The 24,951-nt window shown below is 42.3% G+C and overlaps 1 protein-coding gene across 1 annotated transcript; it reads right to left on the reverse strand.

Annotated features, from left to right (window-relative positions):
- Window positions 1-248: 248 nt before the first annotated feature.
- pcmtd1 (protein-L-isoaspartate (D-aspartate) O-methyltransferase domain containing 1) lies at window positions 249-24,951 on the reverse strand. The gene is made up of 7 exons (XM_064992995.1): window positions 24,793-24,951; window positions 6,262-6,590; window positions 5,940-6,106; window positions 5,576-5,678; window positions 5,130-5,301; window positions 4,112-4,235; window positions 249-3,402 (listed from the first exon to the last, which is right to left on the reverse strand). Exons 2-7 carry the CDS (start codon window positions 6,399-6,401, stop codon window positions 3,023-3,025), a joined length of 1,086 nt encoding a protein of 361 aa, XP_064849067.1. The 5' UTR covers window positions 6,402-6,590; window positions 24,793-24,951; the 3' UTR covers window positions 249-3,022.

Below are 24,951 nucleotides of genomic sequence, written 5' to 3' on the forward strand. Positions count from 1 at the left end.
ATTTTATGACCACAATTGAATTTTTTGGGTTACAGGCAGTGCTGGGCTAGTGCTGGGTTAAGGCTGTTGCTATGCTACTTCTGTAGACAGAAATTAGACAAAGATTAAACCCTGACTCACTGAGTCCTTGGCAAAGAGGAAGAATTTAAACTGAAATAGTTGGGGTGAGAAAAGCATGGCGCTACAGAAGTAGCTGTGGGACTCTATGACAGTGGGAAGGCATTAATGATTTAAACAGAGGCAAAATATGAAGTCTTGTGACCTTTATTTTGTGTATGCCGAAACATGTACAGAGGGAACAACTGACACCATTTCAACAATGAACTGCCATCAATCACACTTTGAGATATCAACAAGAGCCTGATAAGGAGAGAAAAAAAACAGAGCAATAATTCTGCCTTACTACAAATAGATTGAGGGCAAGACCACAACATAGGCTTGGAATTGGGTCTTTACTGTGGGGACCATTTGGGGAACCAAACAATCCTATCAAGAAGTATTACTGTACATATGATAACGCATCACCTCTGGTACATGGGGGTAATATGACTCCTGAACTATGTCCACCATAACTTTGCCGTTTTACCAATTGTAAATAATGATTTCAACAGTTTCATGTGTACATAATTTAGCATCTCTGCATTTTTCAGAGATTAGATTTTTCAAAATGATAACTATATAAAAAAAGTGTTGTTTTTGCCAATTAGAGCCATACGGTTCTGCTGCTCCTTCTTTTTTTGTAGTTAAAAGTCATTTATGTATTATTGCTTACAATTCAAAACGTTTTCCTGGCAATACGAACACTGCTCAGGTCATGATGGAAAAAGGTCTACAGGATCTTCACAAAATACAATAACCAATATATAGAAATCAACTAACCCCATGTTAAACCCAAATAGTATACACTACACAAGAACAAGATGGAAAGCTTTGCGCACATGCCTGTTTAGCCATAGAACTAACACAAGTGGAGTTTGGATCTACATACAAGAAGACTCCGCAGTGCCTTGTGACAGCAAGAAGGCGCTACAACAACAAACAAAGCAAACCTAATCCAAATGATTTTATAACCCAAAGTATCATAACCAGCTACTGTACTGTTGTCATGTTCATACAACATTTCACCTCAATAATAAATCAACAACTAGCATTTCAGCTATTGAAATATAAAAAATGCTTTCAAAGCCAGATCAATCAGGAATTTCCAAGTAATGTGACACAACTGTCAAATATGAATACAAACGTGATACAAACATATTGAGCATGCTATTCTTTTTCAAGCATTTCTGGAATGCACTGTAGAAGCACCCCATCATTCTTTGACGCACACCACAGTGGTCAGAATGTCCCCTTTTACTTTGCCATAAAACAAGAATCACTTGAGAAGGAGCGGATGTGATGGGGTGTTTTGGCATTTTAAAAGCCATCTCTTAAACTGGGAGTCTCACAATAAAATGGTAATTGATACACGTACAGCTACCTGACTCAAATACCATGTGTCTTGTCATTTGCTCCAGTCCTACAGTAAAAACACATACATCAACCCAAGGATGACAACTCTCTTTTCATGATTTATAACAGAATAAAGGTGCTTGCTATGTTGAATACACCAACAGTACAGAGAAAGGATGACACAAATCTCCCATCGTTGTGATTTTGCACTGCTGCAAATAGAAAATACAGTACAATACAATGCATTGTGAGTTTTTGAGCCATGACCCGCCTCGGGTCATTCTTTGTTGTTTAAAAACACACCACCTCTTTTAATATAGAAAGTAATAGTACATCTTTGATCATGTTGGACATCACCTCCAAATGATCATAAGTGAGGATGTCTTGTGGGCCAAAGATGACAAACATGACCTTTAAGAGAATCCATACCACTTATCACTGCACAATATTATTATATGACTCATATACCCCTGTGAGTTCAAAGCGGGTTCTTGTATGTTCTGAAGTACTGTAAGTGTTAAAGGTCATGATAAACTAGAGATGCTGTGCCGGGGGGAAAAAATAGATTCTCGGATCAAGACATTTATGAGAAGGCCATTTTCATTCGCCATTAGAGAAATGTTAATTAATTAGATTCCCCAGTAGCCTAACCGCTGGCATGATGATTATAAACCCTTCTGCAAGTCAGCAAAAAAATATGGTGAAAGAAGTCTGCCGGACAAATCACTCAAGGCCATAAAAATGTATCACCAAATGAAAATGCCTAGTCATATAAAAGCCTAATGTATGTTACTTAAGAGCAAAGTGAGATAAAATATGAGGATATAACCATTCTAAAAGTTACACTTCTGATAGATTTACGAATGCCCTCTAGTTGAAATTACAAAGCAATCTAGTCCGAGTCCCACTGATCTCTCGTCGTCACGCAGCATAAAAAAAAAAATCACTCTACTCAAACAGAACAGTGTGAGGAAAGAACAATGAAAGAATTGCCCCTTCAAAGATTCATGAGAAAAAAATGTTTCAAAAAATGTTCCATAATAGTCTTTGATTCAAATAATATGAGGTGTTCATGCATTTGTCTCTGGTTCTTCCATTCAGTAATTGTACATCTTTATTTCATAATAAGTTCTTTAAAGCTTCTAGAAAAAGTTGCAGTAAAATTATGGATCTTTTCATTATCATATTCTTAACAAATATAGTTAGCATTTTTTATTTTATACAATTTCATTTAATGACAATTTGCTGGAATATTAACATGTGATAAAATCTACATCCTCAAAATATAATCTTTGAAAAACATTCAGTAGGCTTTTAAATAAAGCTTTGATATACAAATCCAAAAATCCAAAACAATAGACAACATTAAAAAAAAACAACAGATCATAGTATCCAAGACAAGCAGGAAGTCTCTCGGTTCCTCCCTCTCCATTCCAGGTTCACCTTTAAGAGAAATTAAAAATAATGCTACATCATTCTGCACTGAAAAAAAAGAACACAGGAAAGTGAGGAAAGCATCTCAGCAGGCATTGCATCCATTAGAATGGATGCCAGCAGGTTGAGCCATCAGTCATTTGTCTCGGTAGTGTAACAGATAGGCCTTCAGCGATTCAGGCAGAGGTAAAGTCATGATTTTATCTCGCAGTACATTTACTGCCTTCAGTATCTCAATGCTGCCAATGTCTCTCTCCTCCTCCTTCTCCTGCACCTCCTTGTGCTGCTCCTCCTCGATCCGTTCGTCCTCCTCGCTCTCCACGGCTTGGGGGATCAGCTGGTTGCCCACAAAGACGTAAGTGTTAATACGTCGCCGCCGGCAACGCCTGCGCTTGCGTTTCTGGGGCGCCCTCTGCACTAGGCCTTTATCAGGGCTCTCCTCATTGGTCAGATCTCGGAGGGTGCGGCGGATGTAGATGCGAGACAGGTCCTGAAGACTCCTGACCGTCACCGGGGCTGAGGAGACGAGGGGAAAAGATGGCTGGTCAAATCACATTAACCAAAATATAATTCTCTATTACGATTCAGCACACAAGAGCTCCAGATATTGTCCGGTCATTTGGGGACAATACTTATTTAACCTTTATTTCGACAGGGAATCATGGCGAGACCAAAGTCAGGTTCTCAAAAGAGCCCTGCATTCACAACAATAAACACACAAAAAAAATGAATATAAACATCAATAATACACATCAATGCACAAACTTCATCTTCATTTACAGAAAAATAAGTAACGGAAAAATCCATTAGTGCTTGAAATTTGTAGTATTATGTATCCAACCTGCAGGGCAGTGAGGCCTCTAGAGTCAAAGCAAAGATATTATTATTATTATTAATTAATTCATTCATTTCTTTTTTGAAACATCCATCTTTTAACTTTAAATAAATTACTTTACACTTCAAAAGATAGATAGAAAACTAAACAAAGGGGGAATTGTTCTAATGTGGCTTTTCACAGAGAACAGAAAAGAACAGGTTCATATTCACTAATGCACACCGTAGCAAAATGTGGCATAGGGAAATTGAAAACAAGTATTTTTTTGGGGGGGGGGGGGGGGGGCGACTTCAGGTACTCTGTCCCCGTTTCAGTTCTTTTCCTTTTGGTGCCTAGTGAATAAGACCCGGGGGTAAGAGTAGAGAACGGGGGACAGGGTAGAGGACTCACGCAGTTCTACTGCATCAGGCTTGCTTCCCTCAGCTCTGTTCTGCTGGACCAGAGGAGCGAACGACACAGCCAGGATATTCTTACTCTCCCAGGAACACTGACCAGTCCTGGTGATCTGGGTCAGCTGCAACAAGAGACAAAAGAGTGACAGTTGCTGTATAGCGACCACGATAACAACAGCATCAGTCCATTGAGACAACAGAGAAGTTATACCAACCACAATAACACCACCATTCCACTAGCTAATGGGGAACTTATACCAGCCATGATAACAACACAGCCGATAACCATGACAACAGAGGGACAACATCACATGTATTATATGCATTTTTAGTTCCACACCAGAAAGGGACATTGGTGCTTTCAAATCAAATGTCTAATTGACAAAAAGCTGGTTTTGGCCGTGATGTAGAGGCGTTGATCCAGAGGAACTGTGGTAGACCTAAGCTTCTTAAGCTGCCACAGCCCTTTGGCCTCAATTTCTCCTCATCAAAACCTTGTATCTCCTTATTGAGCCACCAAACCCACCTGGCAACGTAGGAGTTTCAGCCGTTTTCAGAAAAACAACATAAGCAGCTTGACTTTTCAATTCACAGGATGGAGGACTGTGTGGGCTTCTGCAAGCCCTTAAAAACACGTTTTCGGTTCCCTTCCCTGCTTGAGTGCCACACAACGTCATTCTTTTTCAAGTGTTGTTGCTATTTACCAATTTCGTGGAGGACAAAATAGAGAAGACTGATGGTGAAAGTCACCCGTTCAGGGGCTTCTGATGCACAATAACGATGGCTGGGAATCATATCATCATTGGTCATTGCAGACCACGGCGATTTCACTTCATCTGCGTCCGAAATGGCACACTAGTCCAAATAGTGCACTTCTTTTGAACAGGGCTCTGGTCAAAAATAGTACACTACAGTGAATAAGTTGCCATTTCGGATGCAGATTAAGTGATTTCCGATGGGGGCGGCATCATCATCATCATCATCTGCAATATTCAGAGGCGTTCTCTACCACTTACCTGATCTTCTATAGGCATCACTAGAATACCCCCCACTTTGAGCAGGATCTTCATGTAATTTTCATGATCCTTCTGCACCCCCGCACCACAGTAGATACGGTCGTATTGGCGACTGTCTGACGAGAGCTCCAGACAGTTGCCCACTATGAAGATGGGTTCACAGAACTCAAACCTGACAAAAACAAAATAAAAAAGTAATACAAGTAAGCCAACTCGTTTTTCTATCAGTCTGAGAAGAAATGTAAAAATAAACAAACAGATTTGAACTATTTCAAATGCATTCCATTTGCAAGACACAATCTTAAGGCGGCAATTTCCATGTCTGGGAATTGGCAGGCACATAAATACTAACTGAACTGCAGCAAGTTATTTAACTAGAGTTTCACTGCATGCACCATTACACGCTACATAACATTTGTAACACTTTGATTAAGAATCCAACTCACTTATCAAAGCTGTCATTATTCTTGATGAAGTTATCCAGTTTCTCCTTGGCGAAATCCACCACATCCCTGTGGAGCTCTACTCCATGGTTCACTCCAAATGGACCTACACATTTAAAAAATAAATAATAATAATAATAATAATCATTTTTAAATTTCATTATCAGTAATTACATATAATTTATGAAAGAAGATGAGAGTCTGTGCTTGACTTCATATGCTGTTCATGTGTGTTATTTAAGCATAGGTTAACTCATTAGGGCTAGAGCATCAATGTATATCATCACTATATAATAATCAAATCAAGATTTCCCTGAAAGCATAGGTTAAATTTGGGAGGGGGGGGGAGAGACAGCAGCGTCATTACCTATGATGAGTCCCACCATGGTGCTGAGGTACCCAGTCCCACTGCCCAGGTTGAGGAAGGACAGTCCCTGCTGCAGCTTCAGCGCCTCCATCACCTCAGAGTAGATACAGGGGGCAGACAGGTGAATGTTGCCATGCTTCCAAGCCAGGTCCTTGTAGGCATTGTCCCTGCAGTATTGATAAAGTGTTAGCTTCAGGAACATCTTTACTAAAAGGCAAATCGTAACTTCCACTCATTCTTCAATGTACATCAATGCAAGTTAGGATTCTCCCCCAAGACAATACTGAATATGCTGTGCAGAGCATTATGGGTGCTGTAGTACCTGTAGCCAACCAGGTAGTAGTCCCCGCGGTCGATGGCCCTGAAGGCCTGCTCCACGTAGCCCGAACGGATGTACTGTGCCTCCTTCAGGTTGTCAATCAGATCATCGTTGTCCTCCCCGGCACTCACCGCACCCCCCATGGCGAAAAAGAAACAGTAGAACAAAAAGCGGGTGCAAAACTCTTCTTTCCACAAGTGGAGCGCTGGGTTGTTGTCTTAATGTGGCATGGAAAGATGAAGAGGAAAGATGAAGAGGACACCTGAGGGATTGTGTTCTTCTTCTTCCCTTGGGGCCACTTCACACCATCGTCATATGAAGACAGGCTAACTCTAGGGAATTGAGAGAGAGGGAGACAATGTTGAGAGGTGTAAGATTAGAAGTATAGCAGGGGATGTCAATCTGTGGATAGACCCAGAAGGAATGATCCATGTAGTTACAGATGGAGACTACGCAGAGAAATGCATAGGCATCTTATTCAACTGGTCAATAACCGGAAGAAACAATGCTTTTTAAATGCACTTTTGGGACAGAAACATATGTGCAGAGATTTATCTAAGCAATATCAAAGCTCTTTTGCTAAATGTTGATGTGGAGTGGTTCCTTTCGCTATTGAGACTGGTCGATACACAAACATTCCTCTAGATAAATGTGTCTGTACCTTTTGTGACAATGCATCCATTTTAACTTTAGAAGTAGAGGGAGAGAGAGAGAGAAAGAGAGAGACACAGCTGCATGTGAGCTCACATTTTTCAACATGTTTTTTTTTTAAACAAAAAGATAGATCAACTTGGATTCTTCGGCAGGGACATATACAGGATGCTACCCTCCACAGCATAACCTTCACTCCAGGTCTAAACTACAAAACTACAACCTAATTTTGTGAAAAATGACCTGGAATGATTAATACACCATCCAACCTGGAACTGAGACAGACCAGACAGACCAAATACAACTTCAAATGTCGAAGCCTTTGAGCCCAACAAATCGCAGGCTACCCCACCCAAATCCGGAGGCCTTGAAGCCCCCCTCCTACTGTTCAGAGATCATCTACTGTAATAAAAGCTTCTCCCAAGTGGGTGTGACACCTACTCCCGTTGCCTGCTGCACTGCTGCTTGGATTCCACCTGGCGATCTGTTCACCGTCTGCCCTGGTTGTCTCCCCCTGTCTGGTACAGGTACCCCCACTACACTCACCCCTCTCTGCCAAGCATACAGACACTGTTGGGGCGAGTGACTCTGAACTTATAATGGCTAGCCCCAAGTCGTTATATTTTTTTTCCCTTGTGCATTTTGCCTCATAACTCCTGCATGCTTTGTTGACCATGAACTTTCTTGTTTACCCAACCGTGGGACAGACGGTTCCCACACTCGGGATTCTGACTCTCAATTACACTGACCTCTTTTTCCACTGCCCTGCTACAAAGTTTCTCCCTGTCTTCTTTAAGGTTGCTGCCCCTATAATCGCCAAGCCTGTATCTCCTCTCCGGGGAGGTTCCCATTGTTTGGAAGGCAGCCACGCTTCATCCTTTATTTAAAAGGGGGGAGAACAAGCTGATCCTAACTATTAAAAGGCCTATTTCTATTTTGCCCTTTTTATCAAAAGTGTTGGAAAAACTGACTGGCTTTCTCTCTGGTATGCAATCTGGTCTACACTCAGGTTATGGCTGTGTCACTGCAACCTTAAAGGTCCTCAATGATGTCACCATTGCCCTTGATTCTAGGCAATGTTGTGCTGCTATTTTTATTGACTTGGCCCAAGCTTTTGATACGGTAGAACATTCCATTCTTGTGGACCGGCTAATGAGTATTGATGTTTCTGAGGGGTCTTTGACCTGGTTTGCTATCTACCTCTCTCAAAGAGTGCAGTGTATAAAGTTAGAACATCTGCTGTCTCAGCCACTGCCTGTCACCAAGGGTGTACACCAAGGCTCAAACTTACGCCCCACGCTCTTCTCAATTTACATTAACAACATAGAACAGGCAGTAGGAAGCTCTCTCATCCATTTATATGCAGATGATACAGTCTTATACTCAGCTGGCCCCTCCCCAAATGTTGTGTTAAACGCTCTACAATAAAGCTTTCTTAGGGTGTGCAACAAGATGTTCTCTACCCTTAACATTGTTCTGAACACCGCCAAAACAAAAGTAATGTGGTTTGGTAAGAAGAATGTCCCTCTCCCCACAGGGGCGATTACTACCTCTGGGGGTTTAGAGCTTGAGGTAGTCACCTCATACAAGTACTTGGGAGTATGGCTAGACTGTACACTGTCCTCACAGCACATATCAAAGCCGCAGGCTAAAGTTAAATCTAGACTTGGTTTCCTCTATCGTAATCGCTCCTCTTTCACCCCAGGTGCCAAACTAACCCTGATTCACATGACCATCCTACCCATGCCAGATTACGGAGACGTAATTAATAGATCGGCAGGTAAGGGTGCTTTTGAGCGGCTAGATGTTCTTTACCATTTGGCCATCAGATTTGCCACCAATGCTCCTTATACGACACATCAATGCATTCTGTACTCCTCTATAAACTGGTCATCTCTGTATACCTGTCGCAAGACCCACTGGTTGATGCTTATTTATAAAATCCTCTTAGGCCTCACTCCCCCCTATCTGAGATATCTACTGCAGCCCTCATCCTCCACATACAACACCCATTCTGCCAGTCACATTATGTTAAAAGTCCCCAAAGCACACACATCCCTGGGTCGCTTGTCTTTTCAGTTCGCTGCTGCTAGCGACTGGAACAAGCTTCAACAAAACACTCAAACTGGACAGTTTTAATCTCAATCTCTTCATTCAAAGACTCAATCATGGAACACTCTTATTGACCGTTGTGGCTGCTTTGCGTGATGCATTGTTGTCTCTAACCTCTTGTGCGGTTGTCTGTGCCCAATAATGTATTTAATGCATAATGCATTTCATCAGGTAACAACACCCTTTCTTTTTAAAGTGCCTAAATATCTTTTCATCTACTGTACTTTGTTTATACATACTGTACTTTGTTTATGCATACATGTGCATTGAGGTGTGTTTTATAGATGATGCCAAAGGAAATACTGTACCATGTTTGATTTTTGTGTGCGTTTCAAAACCCTATTTGAGTGGTCCACAATTTGTGTTAACTGTATTTTGTATTGTCAATTATTGTGGAGAGACACTTATATACGTTTTTCGAACTCTACTACAATTCAGATATCGTCAGTTATGTCCCTTTGGTGCTCAGACCTTGATATCTAGTGAACTACCTCGGAAAGCACATTAAACGGTAGAGGCAAAATGTATCCAAAATACTCATGAGTTCATGCATGTTAACCACAATGAGATATTCATTCATAATACCATAAAACGTAAGTATAGTCTTATGATGAAGCATGAAAATCACTGCAGGACAGGCAGCAACTAATAATTGAAGTTATAATGCCCATTTATGAGAGATGCAGCAGAGGTAGAAGAAACGTCTTGAATTCTCTACTTGCTTTCTCAGCATCTCCACCTGACATATCCCGAGTCAGCTAATAAAGATTACATTCGGAGGTGACATTGTAGAAGTAGCAGGAAGCAGGCTAGGCCTTGTGGAGAGGTCATTTTCCATTGGCTGTTCGTTCACACACTGGAAAAATAAATAATTGCTTCATTCTCACCGACATGTGATAGTACCGTACGGTGTTACAGAAGCAGCTTTTTGTCCTTGCTCTTTAAACCCTCCCTGAAATGCATAGCCATGCAGGGTGCACCACAAAGAGTAAGAGTGGTGCTGCGCCACCTTGTGGACTGGCTGCGGAACTATGTAAACATTCAGCAGGGCACAAAGTTCTGGACTATAACAGGTAGAAGAAGTTAGTCAGCTCTATTAAGATACATTTCTAAAAATCGGCAAAACTCTAACATTTGCCTACATAACGTGACCCAGATTTAACGACAAATCGTGATCATTTGACATGGTTAAACAGAATGTGTGCCTGAGTTGACCTACTGGGCTTTTAGTGAAGTCAAGAGAGCCAGTGGCGTCATTAGGCCTGGGCTTCATCCCTACATGTTTTTGATTCAGCCTTGAACCTTTAGATATATAGATATATCATACATATGATAGAGATATCTCTAGGTATATGGACATCACTTCAAATGAGTGGATTTGGCTATTTCAGCTACACCTGTTGCTGACAGGTGTATAAAATAAAGCACACAGCCATGCAAATCTCCATAGACAAACATTGGCAGTAGAATGGCCTTACTGAAGAGCTCAGTGGCTTTCAACATGGGACTGTGACAGGATGCCACCTTTCCAACAAGTCAGTTTGTCAAATTTCCTCCCTGCTAGAGTAGGGCTGGGCGATATGGTCAAAATATCATAGAATGGTATTTTTCAAATTTGGTCTTACGTTTTGATTAATAAAAGTTCTACATTTGCTTTTAAAGTAGTGCATGACTCTAGGGTGGCAACACATATATTCTAAACTATTTTGATGGGTCTTTCTCCATTCTGATTGTTTTATACTGTTCAATTCAAATTCAACCTAAAATTATTTCCTGTATTTCCATCAATTTCTGCATTTCCTGCACTCATTTCAGATAATTTCCACACTGCCAAGATATGGGCAAAAATACTAGGCTTTATTTTTAACCAAATGTTTCAATTGCGATTTAGATCAAAACACTTGGGTGAACTTTTGAAATCATGGAAATAGAATGTTTATTCCGATTCTATACTTGTAATGTAAATAATAGTGGGCACTTTGAATATTGTTGAACAACGAATGACGAGTTATTGTGACAGGGTAGGAAACAAAGTGATGTTCAGTGTTTCCTAGGGGACCCTATAATCTTTGGCTACATTAACTAGCGCTGTTATTGTGAAGTGGAAACATATAGGAGCAACAATGGCTCAGCCACGAAGTGGTAGACCACACAAGCTAACAGAATGGGACCACCATCGTCTGTCCTCGGTTCCAACACTCAATACAGAGATCCAAACTGCCTCGAAGCAACGTCAGCACAAGAACTGTTCATCTGGAGCTTCATGAAATGGGTTTCCATGGCCGAGCAGTCGCACACAAGTGTAACATGCTGACTAGACCGGGCGAGCATGTGGATTTTGTTCACCCACATCAGACGCGATCAGGACACGCAGGTTGAAATATCAAAACGAACTCTGAACCAGCCATATTTGTATTTTTTTTATTTAACTAGGCAAGTCAGTTATGAACAAATTCTTATTTACAATGACGGCCTAGGAACAGTCATTGTAAACTGCCTTGTTTAGGGGACAGGTCAAAAAGCATTAAACATTTATGGCAATTTAGCTAGTTAGCTTTCTGTTGCTAGATAATTTGTCCTGGAGATAAACATTGGGTTGTTATTTCACCTGAAATGCACAAGGTCCTCTACTCTGACAATTAATCCACAGATAGAAGGGTAAATGTTTGTTTTCTAGTAATCTCTCATCCTTCAGGTTTATTCTTCTTTGGACTTAATATGGCAGTTGGTAACAACTTTAAAAAGGTGCATTACCACAACTGGAGTGTGGACCATCTTTCAAATCACCCACATGGGTATATGCTCCTAAAAAACAATGAGGAGAAAGGGAGAAGCAGGCCTTGCAGAACCAAGATCTATTTTAGCGCCTGGCTACTCAGACGCTTGTTGACATGGGCGAGCAGTGTGGGTGCAATGATTGAATAACATGTATGTGTATAAAAAAAAATGCAACACACGCAACACAGGTGGTGTGTTCAGCATATAAGATCACCATGTGCAATACCAAGCATCAGCTGGAGAGTTGTAAAGCCATTGTATTCTGGAGCAGTGGAAACGCGTTCTCTGGAGTGATGAATCACACTTCACCTGCTGGAAGTCCGACAGACGAATCTGGGTTTGGCGAATGCCAGGAGAACACTACCTGCCCCATTGCATAGTGCCAACTGTAAAGATTGGTGGAGAAGGAATAATGGTCTGGGGCTGTTTTTCCATGGTTCGGGCTAGGCCTCTTAGCTCCAGTGAAGGGAAATCTTAACGCTACAGCATACAATTACATTCTAGACGATTTTATGCTTCCAACTTTGTGACAAGAGCTTGGAGAAGGCCCTTTCCTGTTTCAGCATGACAATGCCCCTGTGAGCAAAGCAAGGTCCATACAGAAATGGTTTGGTGAGATTGGTGTTGAAGAACTTGACAGGCCTGCAGAGCCCTGACCTCAACCCCAGCGAATACCTTTGGGACGAATTGAACGCCAAACGGCTAGCCAGACCTAAATCACCACCCGACCTCACTAATGCTTGTGGCTGAATGGAAGCAAGTCCCCCAAGCAACATTCCAACATCTAGCGGAAAGCCTTCCCAGAAGAGTGCAGGCAGCAAAGGGGGACCAACTCCATATTAATGCCCATGATTTTGGAATGAGATGTTCTATGAGCAGGTGTCCACATGCACTACATGACCAAAAGTATCTTCCGACAGTGCCACTGTGCCCCCCTGTGGACTGAAGCTGAACTTTACCACACACACACACACACACACACACACAATATTTAACCCAGTTTAAAATTAGCTATGTTGAGGTGGTAGAACAAACAAAATTAAATGAATCATAACCTATTCCATTCTACATGTAAACATGCTTGGCTCATGTCTGATATTTTCTTATATAGGCTGTCACTACTTGAGTGTTTATTTCTCTTTATTCACTTAGCTACTTACATGTCCTATTGTTTTGCATTGTTGAGAGGTTAACCTGCAAGTTAACATTTCACTGTACTATATACTCCATGTATATATGACAAATAAACTTTGAACAGCTTTGTGGTTAGATTGTAGGTGAACAAAACATTGAAAATGCATAGTCCCTTAGAGGGGCAATCAGCAGTTGCTACATCCATTTAATAAATTAATGATATGTACATATTGATTCTTGAAGAATAGCTTCTTGTCGGTCATGTTTGGAGTTGTGTTGCGCTGTCATGCGGACACTTGCATTTAAATTTTTATTTGTAAAAAAAAATTTACCCCCTTTTCGTGGTATCCAATTGTTAAAAGTTACTATCTTGTTTCATTGCTACAACTCCCGTACGGGCTCGGGAGAGACGAAGGTCGAAAGCCATGCGTCCTCCGAAACACAATCCAACCAACCGCACTGCTTCTTAACACAGTGCGCATCCAACCCTGAAGCCAGCCGCACCAATGTGTCGGAGGAAACACCGTGCACCTGGTGACCTGGTTAGAGTGCACTGCGCCTGGCCCGCCACAGGAGTCACTAGAGCGCGATGAGACAAGGATATCCCTACCGGCCAAACCCTCCCTAACCCGGACGACGCTAGGCCAATTGTGCGTCACCCGGTCGCAGCCGGCTGCAACAGAGCCTGGGCGCGAACCCAGTCTCTGATGCCACAGCTAGCACTGCGATGCAGTGCCCTAGACCACTGCGCCACCCGGGAGGCACCGACACTTGCATTTTTACAGTTTGAGCACACAGTAAGGCTGGGCGATATATGAACAAAATATATCACAATATTTGATGTTTTATTGTGTGTTTTGGGATAATAAAAGTTCTAAAATATGCTTTATGAGTAGTTCATGACCCTAGGGTAGCAACACAAAGTATATGCGATTTCAATTGGGCTTTCTCCATTTATACTGTTAAATCTACCCCCCAAAAAATAAATAAATACACACACATACATACATAAAAAAACTCAAATCTGCATTCATCAATTTATGCACTTTTATTAAAATGTAACACTGTGCCACGCAGCGGGCCAAATAAATATAGCCTTAGTTAATTAGTGAACTGTTGAAATTAGAGGTCGACCGACTTTGATTTTTCAACGCCGATACCGATTATTGGAGGACCAAAAAAAGCTGATACCGATTAATTGACCGATTTTTTGTTGTTGTTGTTGTTGTTTTTGTTGTAATAATGACAATTACAACACAACAATACTGAATGAACACTTATTTTAACTTAATATAATACATCAATAAAAATCTATTTAGCCTCAAATAAATAATGAAACATGTTTAATTTGGTTTAAATAATGCAAAAACAAAGTGTCGGAGAAGTAAAAGTGCAATATGTGCCATGTAAAAAAAGCTAACGATTGAGTTTCTTGCTCAGAACATGAGAACATATGAAAGTTGGTGGCTCCTTTTAACATGAGACTTCAATATTCCAAGGTAAGAGGTGTTTGGTTGTAGTTAATGTAGTATTTATAGGACTATTTCTCTCCATACCATTTGTATTTCATATACCTTTGACTTTTGGATGTTCTTATAGGCACTATAGTATTGCTAGTGTAACAGTATAGCTTCTATCCCTCTCCTCGCCCCTACCTGGGCTCGAACCAGGAACACATCGACAACAGCCACACTCGAAGCAGCGTTGCCCATGCAGAGCAAGGGGAACAGCTACTCCAAGTCACAGAGGGAGTGACGTTTGAAACGCTACTAGCGCGCACCCCGCTAACTATTTCACATCGGTTACACCAGCCATTAGGCTGATAGGCTGAAGTCATAAACAGCGCTGTGCTTGCGAACAGCTGCTGGCATAACACACAAAGGTGCTGTGTGAATGAATGCTTACGAGCCTGCTGCTGCCTGCCATCGCTCAGTCAGACTGCTCTATCAAATCATAGACTTAATTATGACATAACACACAGCAATACGAGCCTTTGGTCATTAATATGGTTGAATCAGGAAACTATCATTTCGAAAACAAAACATTTATTATTTCAGTGAAATACGGAATCTTTCGGTATTTTATCTAACGGGTGGCATCCCTAAGTCTAAATATTCTTGTTACATTGCACAACCTTCAATGTTATGCCATAATTACGTAAAATTCTGGCAAATTAGTTCACAATGAGCCAGGCTGCCCAAACTGTTGCATATACCCTGACTCTGCGTGCAATGAACCCAAGAGAAACGACACAATTTCACCTGGTCAATATTGCCTGCTAACCTGGATTTCTTTTAGCTAAATAAGCAGGTTTAAAAATGTATACTTCTGTGTATTGATTTTAAGAAAGGCATTGGTGTTTATGGTTAGGTACAGTCATCCAACAATTGTGCTTTTTTCGCAAATGCGCTTTTGTTAAATCATCCCACAGCATTGCATTGATTATATGCAACGCAGGACATGCTAGATAAACTAGTAATATCATCAACCATGTGTAGTTATAACTAGTGATTATGATTGATTTTTTTTTATAAGATAAGTTTAATGCTAGCTAGCAACTTACCGTGGCTTCTACTGCATTCGAGTAACAGGCAGGCTCCTCATGGAGTGCAATGAGAGGCAGGTGGTTAGAGCGTTGGACTCGTTAATTGTAAGGTTGCAAGATTGGATCCCCCGAGCAAACAATGTGAAAATCTGTCGGTCTGCCCCTGAACAAGAAAGTTAACCCACCATTCCTAGGCCATCATTGAAAATAAGAATGTGTTCTTAACTGACTTGCCTAGTTAAATAAAGGTATAAAAAATATATACACTGCTCAAAAAAATAAAGGGAACACTAAAATAACACATCCTAGATCTGAATGAATGATATATTCTTATTAAATACTTTTTTCTTTACATAGTTGAATGTGCTGACAACAAAATCACAAAAATTATCAATAGGAATCCAATTTATCAACCCATGGAGGTCTGGATTTGGAGTCACACTCAAAATTAAAGTGGAAAACTACACTACAGGCTGATCCAACTTTGATATAATGTCCTTAAAACAAGTCAAAATGAGGCTCAGTAGTGTGTGTGGCCTCCACGTTCCTGCATGACCTCCCTACAATGCCTGGGCATGCTCCTGATGATGTGGTGGATGGTCTCCTGAGGGATCTCCTCCCAGACCTGGACTAAAGCATCCGCCAACTCCTGGACAGTCTGTGGTGCAACGTGGCGTTGGTGGATGGAGCGAGACATGATGTCCCAGATGTGCTCAATTGGATTCAGGTCTGGGGAACGGGCGGGCCAGTCCATAGCATCAATGCCTTCCTCTTGCAGGAACTGCTGACACACTCCAGCCACATGAGGTCTAGCATTGTCTTGCATTAGGAGGAACCCAGGGCCAACCGCACCAGCATATGGTCTCACAAGGGGTCTGAGGATCTCATCTCGGGACCTAATGGCAGTCAGGCTACCTCTGGCGAGCACATGGAGAAAGAAATGCCACCCCACACCATGACTGACCCACCGCCAAACCGGTCATGCTGGAGGATGTTGCAGGCAGCAGAACGTTCTCCACGGCGTCTCCAGACTGTCACATGTGCTCAGTGTGAACCTGCTTTCATCTGTGAAGAGCACAGGGCGCCAGTGACGAATTTTCCAATCTTGGTGTTCTCTGGCAAATGCCGAACGTCCTGCACGGTGTTGGGCTGTAAGCACAACCCCCACCTGTGGACGTCGGGCCCTCATACCACCCTCATGGAGTCTATTTCTGACCGTTTGAGCAGACACATGCACATTTGTGGCCTGCTGGAGGTCATTTTGCAGGGCTCTGGCAGTGATCCTCCTGCTCCTCCTTGCACAAAGGCGGAGGTAGCGGTCCTGCTGCTGGGTTGTTGCCCTCTATGGCCTCCTCCACATCTCCTGATGTACTGGCCGGTCTCCTGGTAGCGCCTCCATGCTCTGGACACTATGCTGACAGACACAGCAAACCTTCTTGCCACAGCTCGCATTGATGTGCCATCCTGGATGAGCTGCACTACCTGAGCCACTTGTGTGGGTTGTAGACTCCGTCTCATAATACCACTAGAGTGAAAGCACCGCGAGCATTCAAAAGTGACCAAAACATCAGCCAGGAAGCATATTAACTGAGAAGTGGTCTGTGGTCACCACCTGCAGAACCACTCCTTTATTGGGGGTGTCTTGCTAATTGCCTATAATTTCCACCTGTTTTCTATTCCATTTGCACAACAGAATGTGAAATTTATTGTCAATCAGTGTTGCTTCCTAAGTGGACAGTTTGCTTTCACATAAGTGTGATTGACTTGGAGTTACATTGTGTTGTTTAAGTGTTCCCTTTAGTTTTTTGAGCAGTGTATGTTTTTTTTTTTAAATTGGCAAAATCGACGCCCAAAAACACCGATTTCCGTTTGTTATGAAAACTTGAAATTGGCCCTAATTATTCGGCCATTCCAATTAATCGGTCAACCTCTAGTTGGAATCATGGAAATAATGATTATTCTAATTGTATTGTTGGAATATAGCGGGCAGCACCTTCAATAGATTGTTGTTTTGACATGACAACGAAGGAATTAACCAGGGAGGAATTATTAACAGGTGACACTAGTTTGATGCTACACTACTTTTACACTTTTTTTTAACTTCATGTAGCTAGCTAGCCAACATGTTCATACTTCGCCTATTCCTCTCTGATAAGATAACATTGCTCAAACATGCGTATCTAGGCCTACACTAGCACTGGTACCAGGCAGAATTAGCTAGCTTCGTTTGCTCTGACCCTCAGTACATTTAGCAAGCTAGCCAACTAGCGATTAGAACAAATTATTTTAAAATCAAATTTTAATTGTCACATGCGCCAAATAAAACAGGTGAAATGCTTACAAGCCCTTAACCAACAACGCAGGTAAAAAATACCAACAAAACAAAAATAAGAATAACAAATAATTAAAGAGCAGCAGTAAATAAGAATAGCGGGGCTATATACAGGTGGTACCGGTAGAGAGTCAATGTGAGGGGGCACCGGTGTTGAGGTAATATGTACATGTAGGTAGTTATTAAAGTAACTTGGCACTTCGGTACCACTTTCAGTTCGGTAGCAGAGAGAACAGTCTATGACTAGAGTGGTTGGAGTCTTTGACAATTTTTAGGGACTTCCTCTGACACCGCCTGGTATAGAGGTCCTGGATGGCAGGAAGCTTGGCCCAAGTGATATACTGGGCTGTACTCACTAGATTCTGTAGTGCCTTGCGGTCGGAGGCTGAGCAGTTGCCATACCAGGCAGTGACGCAACCCGTCAGGATGCTCTCGATGGTTCAGCTGTAGAACTTTGAGGATCTGAGGACCCATGCCAAATATTTTCAGTCTCCTGAGGGGGAGTAGTTTTGTCGTGCCCTCTTCACGATTGTCTTGGTGTGTTGGACCATGTTAGTTTGTTGGTGATGTGGAGGCCAAGGAACTTGAAGCTCTCAACCTGCTCCACTACAGCCCTGTCGAAGAGAATGGGCGAGTGTTTGGTTCTCCTGTAGTCCACAATAATCTCCTTTGTCTTGATCACATTGAGGGAGATGTTATTGTTCTTGCACCACACAGTCAGGTATCTGACCTCCTCCCTATAGGCTGTCGGTGATCAGGCCTACTACCACTGTTGTGTCATCAGCAAACTTAATGATGGTGTTGGAGTCATGCCTGGCCGTGCAGTCATGAGTGAACAGGAGGGGACTGAGCACGCACCCCTGAGGGGCCCCTGTGTTTAGGATCAGCGTGGCGGATGTGTTGTTACCTCCCCTTACCACCTGGGGGTGGCCTGTCAGGAATTCCAGGATCCAGTTGCAGAGGGAGGTGTTCAGTGTCAAGGTGCTTAGCGATGAGCTTCGAGGGCACTATGGTGTTGAACACTGAGCTGTAATCAATAAACAGCATTCTCACGTAGGTGTTCCTTTTGTACAGATGTGAAAGGGCAGTATGGAGTGCAATAGAGATTGCATCATTTGTGGATCTGTTGTGCGGTATGGAAATTGGAGTGGGTCTAGGGTTTCTGGAATAATGGTGTTGATGTGAGCCATGACCAGCCTTTCAAAGCACTTCATGGCCTCAGACGTGAGTGCTACGGGCCGCTAGTCATTTAGGCAGGTTACCTTAGTGTTCTTGGGCACAGGAACTATGGTGGTCTGCTTGAAACATGTTGCTATTACAGACTCAGACAGGGAGAGGTTGAAAATGTCAGTGAAGACACTTGCCAGTCAGTGCATGCTCGCAGTACACGTCCTAGTAATCTGTCTGGCCCTGCAGCCTTGTAAATGTTGACCTCTTTAAAGGTCTTACATCGGCTGCGGAGAGTGTGATCACACAGTCGTCCGGAACAGCTGATACACTCATGCATGTTTCAGTGTTACTTGCCTCGAAGCGAGGATAGAAGTTAATTTGCTCATCTGGTAGGCTTGTGTCACTGGGCAGCTCTCGGCTGTGCTTCCCTTTGTAGTCAGTAATAGTTTGCCATCCATACCACATCCGACGAGCGTCGGATCCGGTGTAGTATGATTCGATCTTAGTCCTGTGTTGACACTTTTCCTGTTTGATGGTTCTTTGGGGGGCATAGCGGGGTTTCTCATAAGCTTCTGGGTTAGAGTCCCGCTCCTTGAAAGCGGCAGCTCTAACCTCTAGCTCAGTGTGAATGTTGCCTGTAATCCATGGCTTCTGGTTGGGGTATGTACGTACAGTCACTGTGGGGATGACGTCCTCCATGCACTTATTGATAAAGCCAGTGACTGATTTGGTGTACTCCTCAATGCCATTGCAAGAATCCCAGAACATATTCCAGTCTGTGCTAGCAATCGCTCATTGAGTGCGGTTTTAGTTTCAGCATCGGTCTGAGGTGGTATGTGGACCACTACAAAAAATTACAGATGAAAACTCTCTAGGTAGATCGTGTGGTCTCCAGTTTATCACGGGATACTCTACCTCAGGCGAGCAAAACCTTGAGACTTCCTTATAGAGATTGTGCACCAGCTGTTGTTTACATATATGCATAGGCCCCTGCCCTGTGTCTTACCAGAGGCTGCTGTTCTATCCTGCCAATAGTGTATAACCAGCCAGCTGTATGTTCTTAATGTTGTCATTCAGCCACGACTCGGTAAAACACAAGCCATTACAGTATTTAATGTCCCGTTGTTAGGATATAAGTGCTTTCAGTTCATCCCATTTATCTTCCAGCGATTGAACGTTAGCTAGCAGGACAGAAGGCAAAGGCAGATTAGCCACTCGTCGCCTGATTCTGCCAAGGCACCCTGATCTTTGTCCTCAGTTTACAGCGAGGATCTGGCCCCAGTCGGGTGTCTGTAGTATATCCCTCCCGTCCGACTCATTGAGGAAAAACTATTTTTCTAACCTGAGATGAGTAATCACAGTTCTGATGTCCAGAAGCTCTTTTCGGTCATAAGAGACGGTAGCAGAAACATTAAGTACAAAACAAGTTACGAACAACGCGAAAAAACAAACAAAATAGCATGGTTGCTAAGAAAATAAACAGATAGTGTATCTTAGTCTGCAAACTGTTAGTTTGTGTATAGAACACTTGTGAAATAGAGGTCGACCGATTATGATTTTTCAACGCCGATACCGATTATTGGAGGACCCAAAAAAAACGATACTGATTAATCGGACGATTTTTATTTAAAAAAATGTATTTGTAATAATGACAATTACAACAATACTGAATTAACACTTATTTTAACTTAATATAATACATCAATAAATCCATTTAGCCTCAAGTAGATAATGAAACATGTTCAATTTGGTTTAAATAATGCAAAAACAAAGTGTTGAAGAAGAACGTAAAAGTGCAATATGTGCTATGTAAGAAAGCTAACGTTTCAGTTCCTTACTCAGAACATGAGAACATATGAAAGCTGGTGGTTCCTTTTAACATGAGTCTTCAATATTCCCAGGTAAGAAGTTATAGGTTGTAGTTATTATAGGACTATTTCCCTCTATACCATTTGTATTTCATTAACCTTTGACTATTGGATAATCTTATAGGCACTTTAGTATTGCCAGTGTAACTGTATAGCTTCCGTCCCTCTCCTCGCTCCTTCCTGGGCTCGAACCAGCAACACAACGACCACATCGAAGCAGCGTTACCCATGCAGAGCAAGGGAACCAACCACCTCAAGGCTCAGAGCAAGTGAAGTTTGAAACCTTATTAGTGCGCGATAACTAGCCTGCCATTTTACTTCGGTTACACAAGCCTCATCTCGGGAGTTGATAGGTTTGAAGTCATAAACAGCGCAATGCTTGATGCACAACCAAGAGCTGCTGGCAAAACGCACGAAAGTGCTGTTTGAATGAATGTTTACGCGCCTGCTTCTGCCTACCACCGCTCAGTCAGATACTTGTATGCTCAGTCAGATTATATGCAACACAGGACACGCTAGATAATATCCAGTAATATCATCAACCATGTGTAGTTAACTAGTGATTATGATTTATTGTTTTTTATAAGATATGTTTAATGCTAGCTAGCAACTTACCTTGGCTTACTGCATTTGCGTAACAGGCAGTCAGTCTCCTTGTGGAGTGCAACGAGAGAGAGGCAGGTCGGTATTGCGTTGGACTAGTTAACTGTAAGGTTGCAAGATTGAATCACCCGAGCTGACAAGGTGAAAATCTGTCTTTCAGCCCCTGAACGAGGCAGTTAACCCACCGTTCCTAGGCCGACATCGAAAATAAGAATGTGTTCTTAACTGACTTGTCTAGTTAAATAAAGATTAAATAAAAGGTGTAAACAAAAACAATTTTTTTATTTTATTTTTATATTGGCAAATCGGCGCCCAAAAATACCGATTTCCGATTGTTATGAAAACTTGAAATCGGCCCTAATTAATCGGCCATTACGATTAATCGGTCGACCTCTACTGTGAAATAATACAGGTCACCAAAATTGTTGCATCCATCTGACCATGCAGGGTTAAAGGCACTCGTAACTCCATGGTTGAGCAACTGCTCTCTCCTTGAGTGACAGGGGGCCGGGCTTGGTGTGGTTAGCTGCATGCAGCCCAGGGGGGGGGGGAGAGAGAGAGAGATGCCTCAAGTAGAAAACGGAGTGAACTATAAAAACAGACATTATAAGAGACAGCGGAGGGCAGACAAGAGAGGAGGGCAGACAAGAGACAGCAACAGACAGAGAATGCGGTGGAGAAAGGCAGAGGAGGGTGTATCACCTAAAGCTGCTCTATGAATTCTAATTACTGCACAGAGAGAGACTCATTGGACAGGTCAGAGTCTGTTTGAAGTTGAAGGGTTTTGGGCAATACACTGTTGATGTACAGCACATTCGGAAAGTATTCAGACCCCTTGAATTTTTCCACATTTTGTTACGTTAATGCTTTATTATAAGATGTATTAAATCGTTTTTTTTCCCCTCATCAATCTATACACAACACCCCATAATAACTTGAACCCGATTAGAAATGTTAGCAAATTTATAGCACCTTTGGCAGCGATAACAGCCTCAAGTCTTCTTGGGTATGACGCTACAAGCTTGGCACACTTGTATTTGGGGAGTTTCTATCATTCTTCTCTGCAGATCCTCTCAAGCTCTTTGCTCTGTTAATCTTTCCCTTGATCCTCTCGAGTCTCCCAGTCCTTTACATGCCTTTTGGCAAACTTCATGCAGGCAGTCATGTAACTTTTACTGAGGAGTGGCTTCAGCTTGGCCATGCTACCACAAAGGCCAGATTGGTGGAGTTCTGCAGAGATGGGAAAACCTTCCAGAAGGACAACCATCTCCACAGAGGAACTTTGGAGCTCTGTTATCGGGTTCTTGGTCACCTCCCTGGCCCTTCTCCCCCGATTGCTCAGTTTGGCCGTGTGGCCAGCTCTAGGAAGAGTCTTGGTGGTTCCAAACTTCTTCCATTTAAGAATGATGGAGGCCACTGTCTTCTTGGGGACCTTCAATGCTGCAGAATTTTTTTGGTACCCTTCCCCAGATCTGTGCCTGAACGCAATCCTGTCTCGGAGCTCTATGGACAATCCTTCAACATCATGGCTTGGTTTTTGCTCTGACATGCACTGTTCTAAAAACCGCTTTGTCATTATGGGGTATTGTGTAGTGTATAGATCAATGAGAGACAAAAAAAAAAAAAAAAAAAACATTTTAGAATAAGGCTGTGACGTAACAAAATGTGTAAAAAGTAAAGGGGTATGAATACTTTCCGAATGCACTGTATGTGTTCCAAAGTAGAGAGTGTTCCAGAGTCTCACAGTTGCTACTGTAATTGAGTATTGGCAGTATCTGCTTTGGGAGGAGGGAAGATCTAATCTCTCAATGTTCATCTCCAAGTGCCCTAAATTCATGCATTTAGCTGTTGAAATTCCTTTTTTTTCTGGGAAAGAATGCCCCCAGACCCCCCTACTGGCTTTGGGCTAAGCCCCAAATGTCTTCAAATCCGAGAACCACCCCTGGAGAGAGCATGCAGTGACATGTCATGTGCCTATCTAAGAACGAGACAGGGACAACCGGCTGGGCAGGGTGATGAAACACCGATCCTGGGACAACCCAATAACATGCTCAGTGAAACTATCTAAACACAATGCCATGCTCTATCTGGACGGGGCCAAGATGTAGGCTAGGCCGCTAGGTTGTACAATGTTACTGAAAGTGCGGATAGGGGTAAATAGTAAATCAATTATGATTCACAGTTAAGTCAGGAGTCATTCAGGGACAGTAGAAATTTAAATATACTTTTATTTCCCCTGGTACTACAGAGTAATTTGTCAATGAACACTTGACAGTAGGCTGTCCACTACCCTAATGTTAGTTTGTTCACTTAGCTCTCCAAACAAGCTATGGATTTTGCTAAAACGAATATGCCTAGCTACATCTAGAGGGGGGGGGGGGGTTTGGGGGAAACTCAGCGAGTTTTTGTCAGATACATTACAATTTAGCCTCTGTAGGCAGCTACTGTAGTCTGATGATACAATTTATTCATTGGCTAGTTCGCATCCATGACTGACATAACTATTTGAAACCAATCAGCCGCTTTCGAGTACAGACACAGGGTGAACGTTTTCTAGCCAATCATCTTACGAGTGTACCATGTTAGCTATATCTGCACTGTGTATGGTGGGGGCGAAAAACAATAACAGGAAATGGGCAGGATATCATTTTTTATGGTTAATAACTATCACATTGATAACATTGAATTTAGCTTCATAATGTAGCCCGCTGACTATCTAAGTTGCATCTGCTAACGACGCGTTACCCAACGTTAGGTTAAACCTACTGTACGTGTTGTTGTGATGCGTTATTTTAATCATGCATGAACGACAGACAACACATTTTATTTACCCTAACTAACATTTCAGGTTAGTACTTGTTATGTACGCAAAGTGTGACAAAACACATCACACAACGTTAGGGCCATAGCTAATATCTACCAGCATTGCAGGTTAACGTTAGAAAATGTGGACCAAATAGCATGTCACATCGTGAACGTTGCCAACGCTAGCTAGCTTGCTCGATGGCTGCTTTTCAGTCGAATGATGGCCATGATCAACTAACTTAGTTAACTAAAATAGCTAGCTAAGTCTTGACGAAATAATCGTCAAGAAAATGCATTGCGATTCATGGTGGAAGGGTTGGTTAAATCGAGGTGACAGCTAGGCATTGTTGAAAAAAGATGTCAACAGTCTCTTGAAATTAGGTTTAGCACATTGCTAATTATGCGGGCCCAAACAAAGTCTGTGCGTCACCAACTCAGACAAAGCAGCTAGAGCTGGTCAGCTACCATTATCGAGTAGCCACTTTCTAACAACATACAAAACGTTGACATTGCACTTTAGATTGGAAAATACTCACAGCGCCGAGTCAAATGAATCAACTCAGTCCCAGGGGTGGATGCACTTCAAAGGGGAAAAAACAGGGTCAGTTAGTTTAACGAGCTGTAGTTTGTGAAGTGGTGACTAGCCTACCAGCAGGTTCTTCACTCCGAAGGAACACAGCTGAGAGGATGTAAAC

The sequence above is a fragment of the Oncorhynchus masou genome, chromosome 17 (genome assembly GCF_036934945.1).
Source record: "Oncorhynchus masou masou isolate Uvic2021 chromosome 17, UVic_Omas_1.1, whole genome shotgun sequence".
In the NCBI taxonomy this organism is placed as follows: Eukaryota; Metazoa; Chordata; class Actinopteri; order Salmoniformes; family Salmonidae; genus Oncorhynchus; species Oncorhynchus masou.

What these genes read in the sequence shown, in the direction of transcription:
- pcmtd1 (XM_064992995.1), bottom strand. Translation starts at nt 6,401, where the DNA reads ATGGGGGGTGCGGTGAGTGCCGGGGAGGACAACGATGATCTGATTGAC. An exon ending in CATGGTGGGACTCATCATAG is followed by an intron (nt 5,679 to 5,939) that starts GTAATGACGCTG and finishes TTAAATGTGTAG; the next exon opens with GTCCATTTGGAGTGAACCAT. An exon ending in AATAATGACAGCTTTGATAA is followed by an intron (nt 5,302 to 5,575) that starts GTGAGTTGGATT and finishes TGTTTTTGTCAG; the next exon opens with GTTTGAGTTCTGTGAACCCA.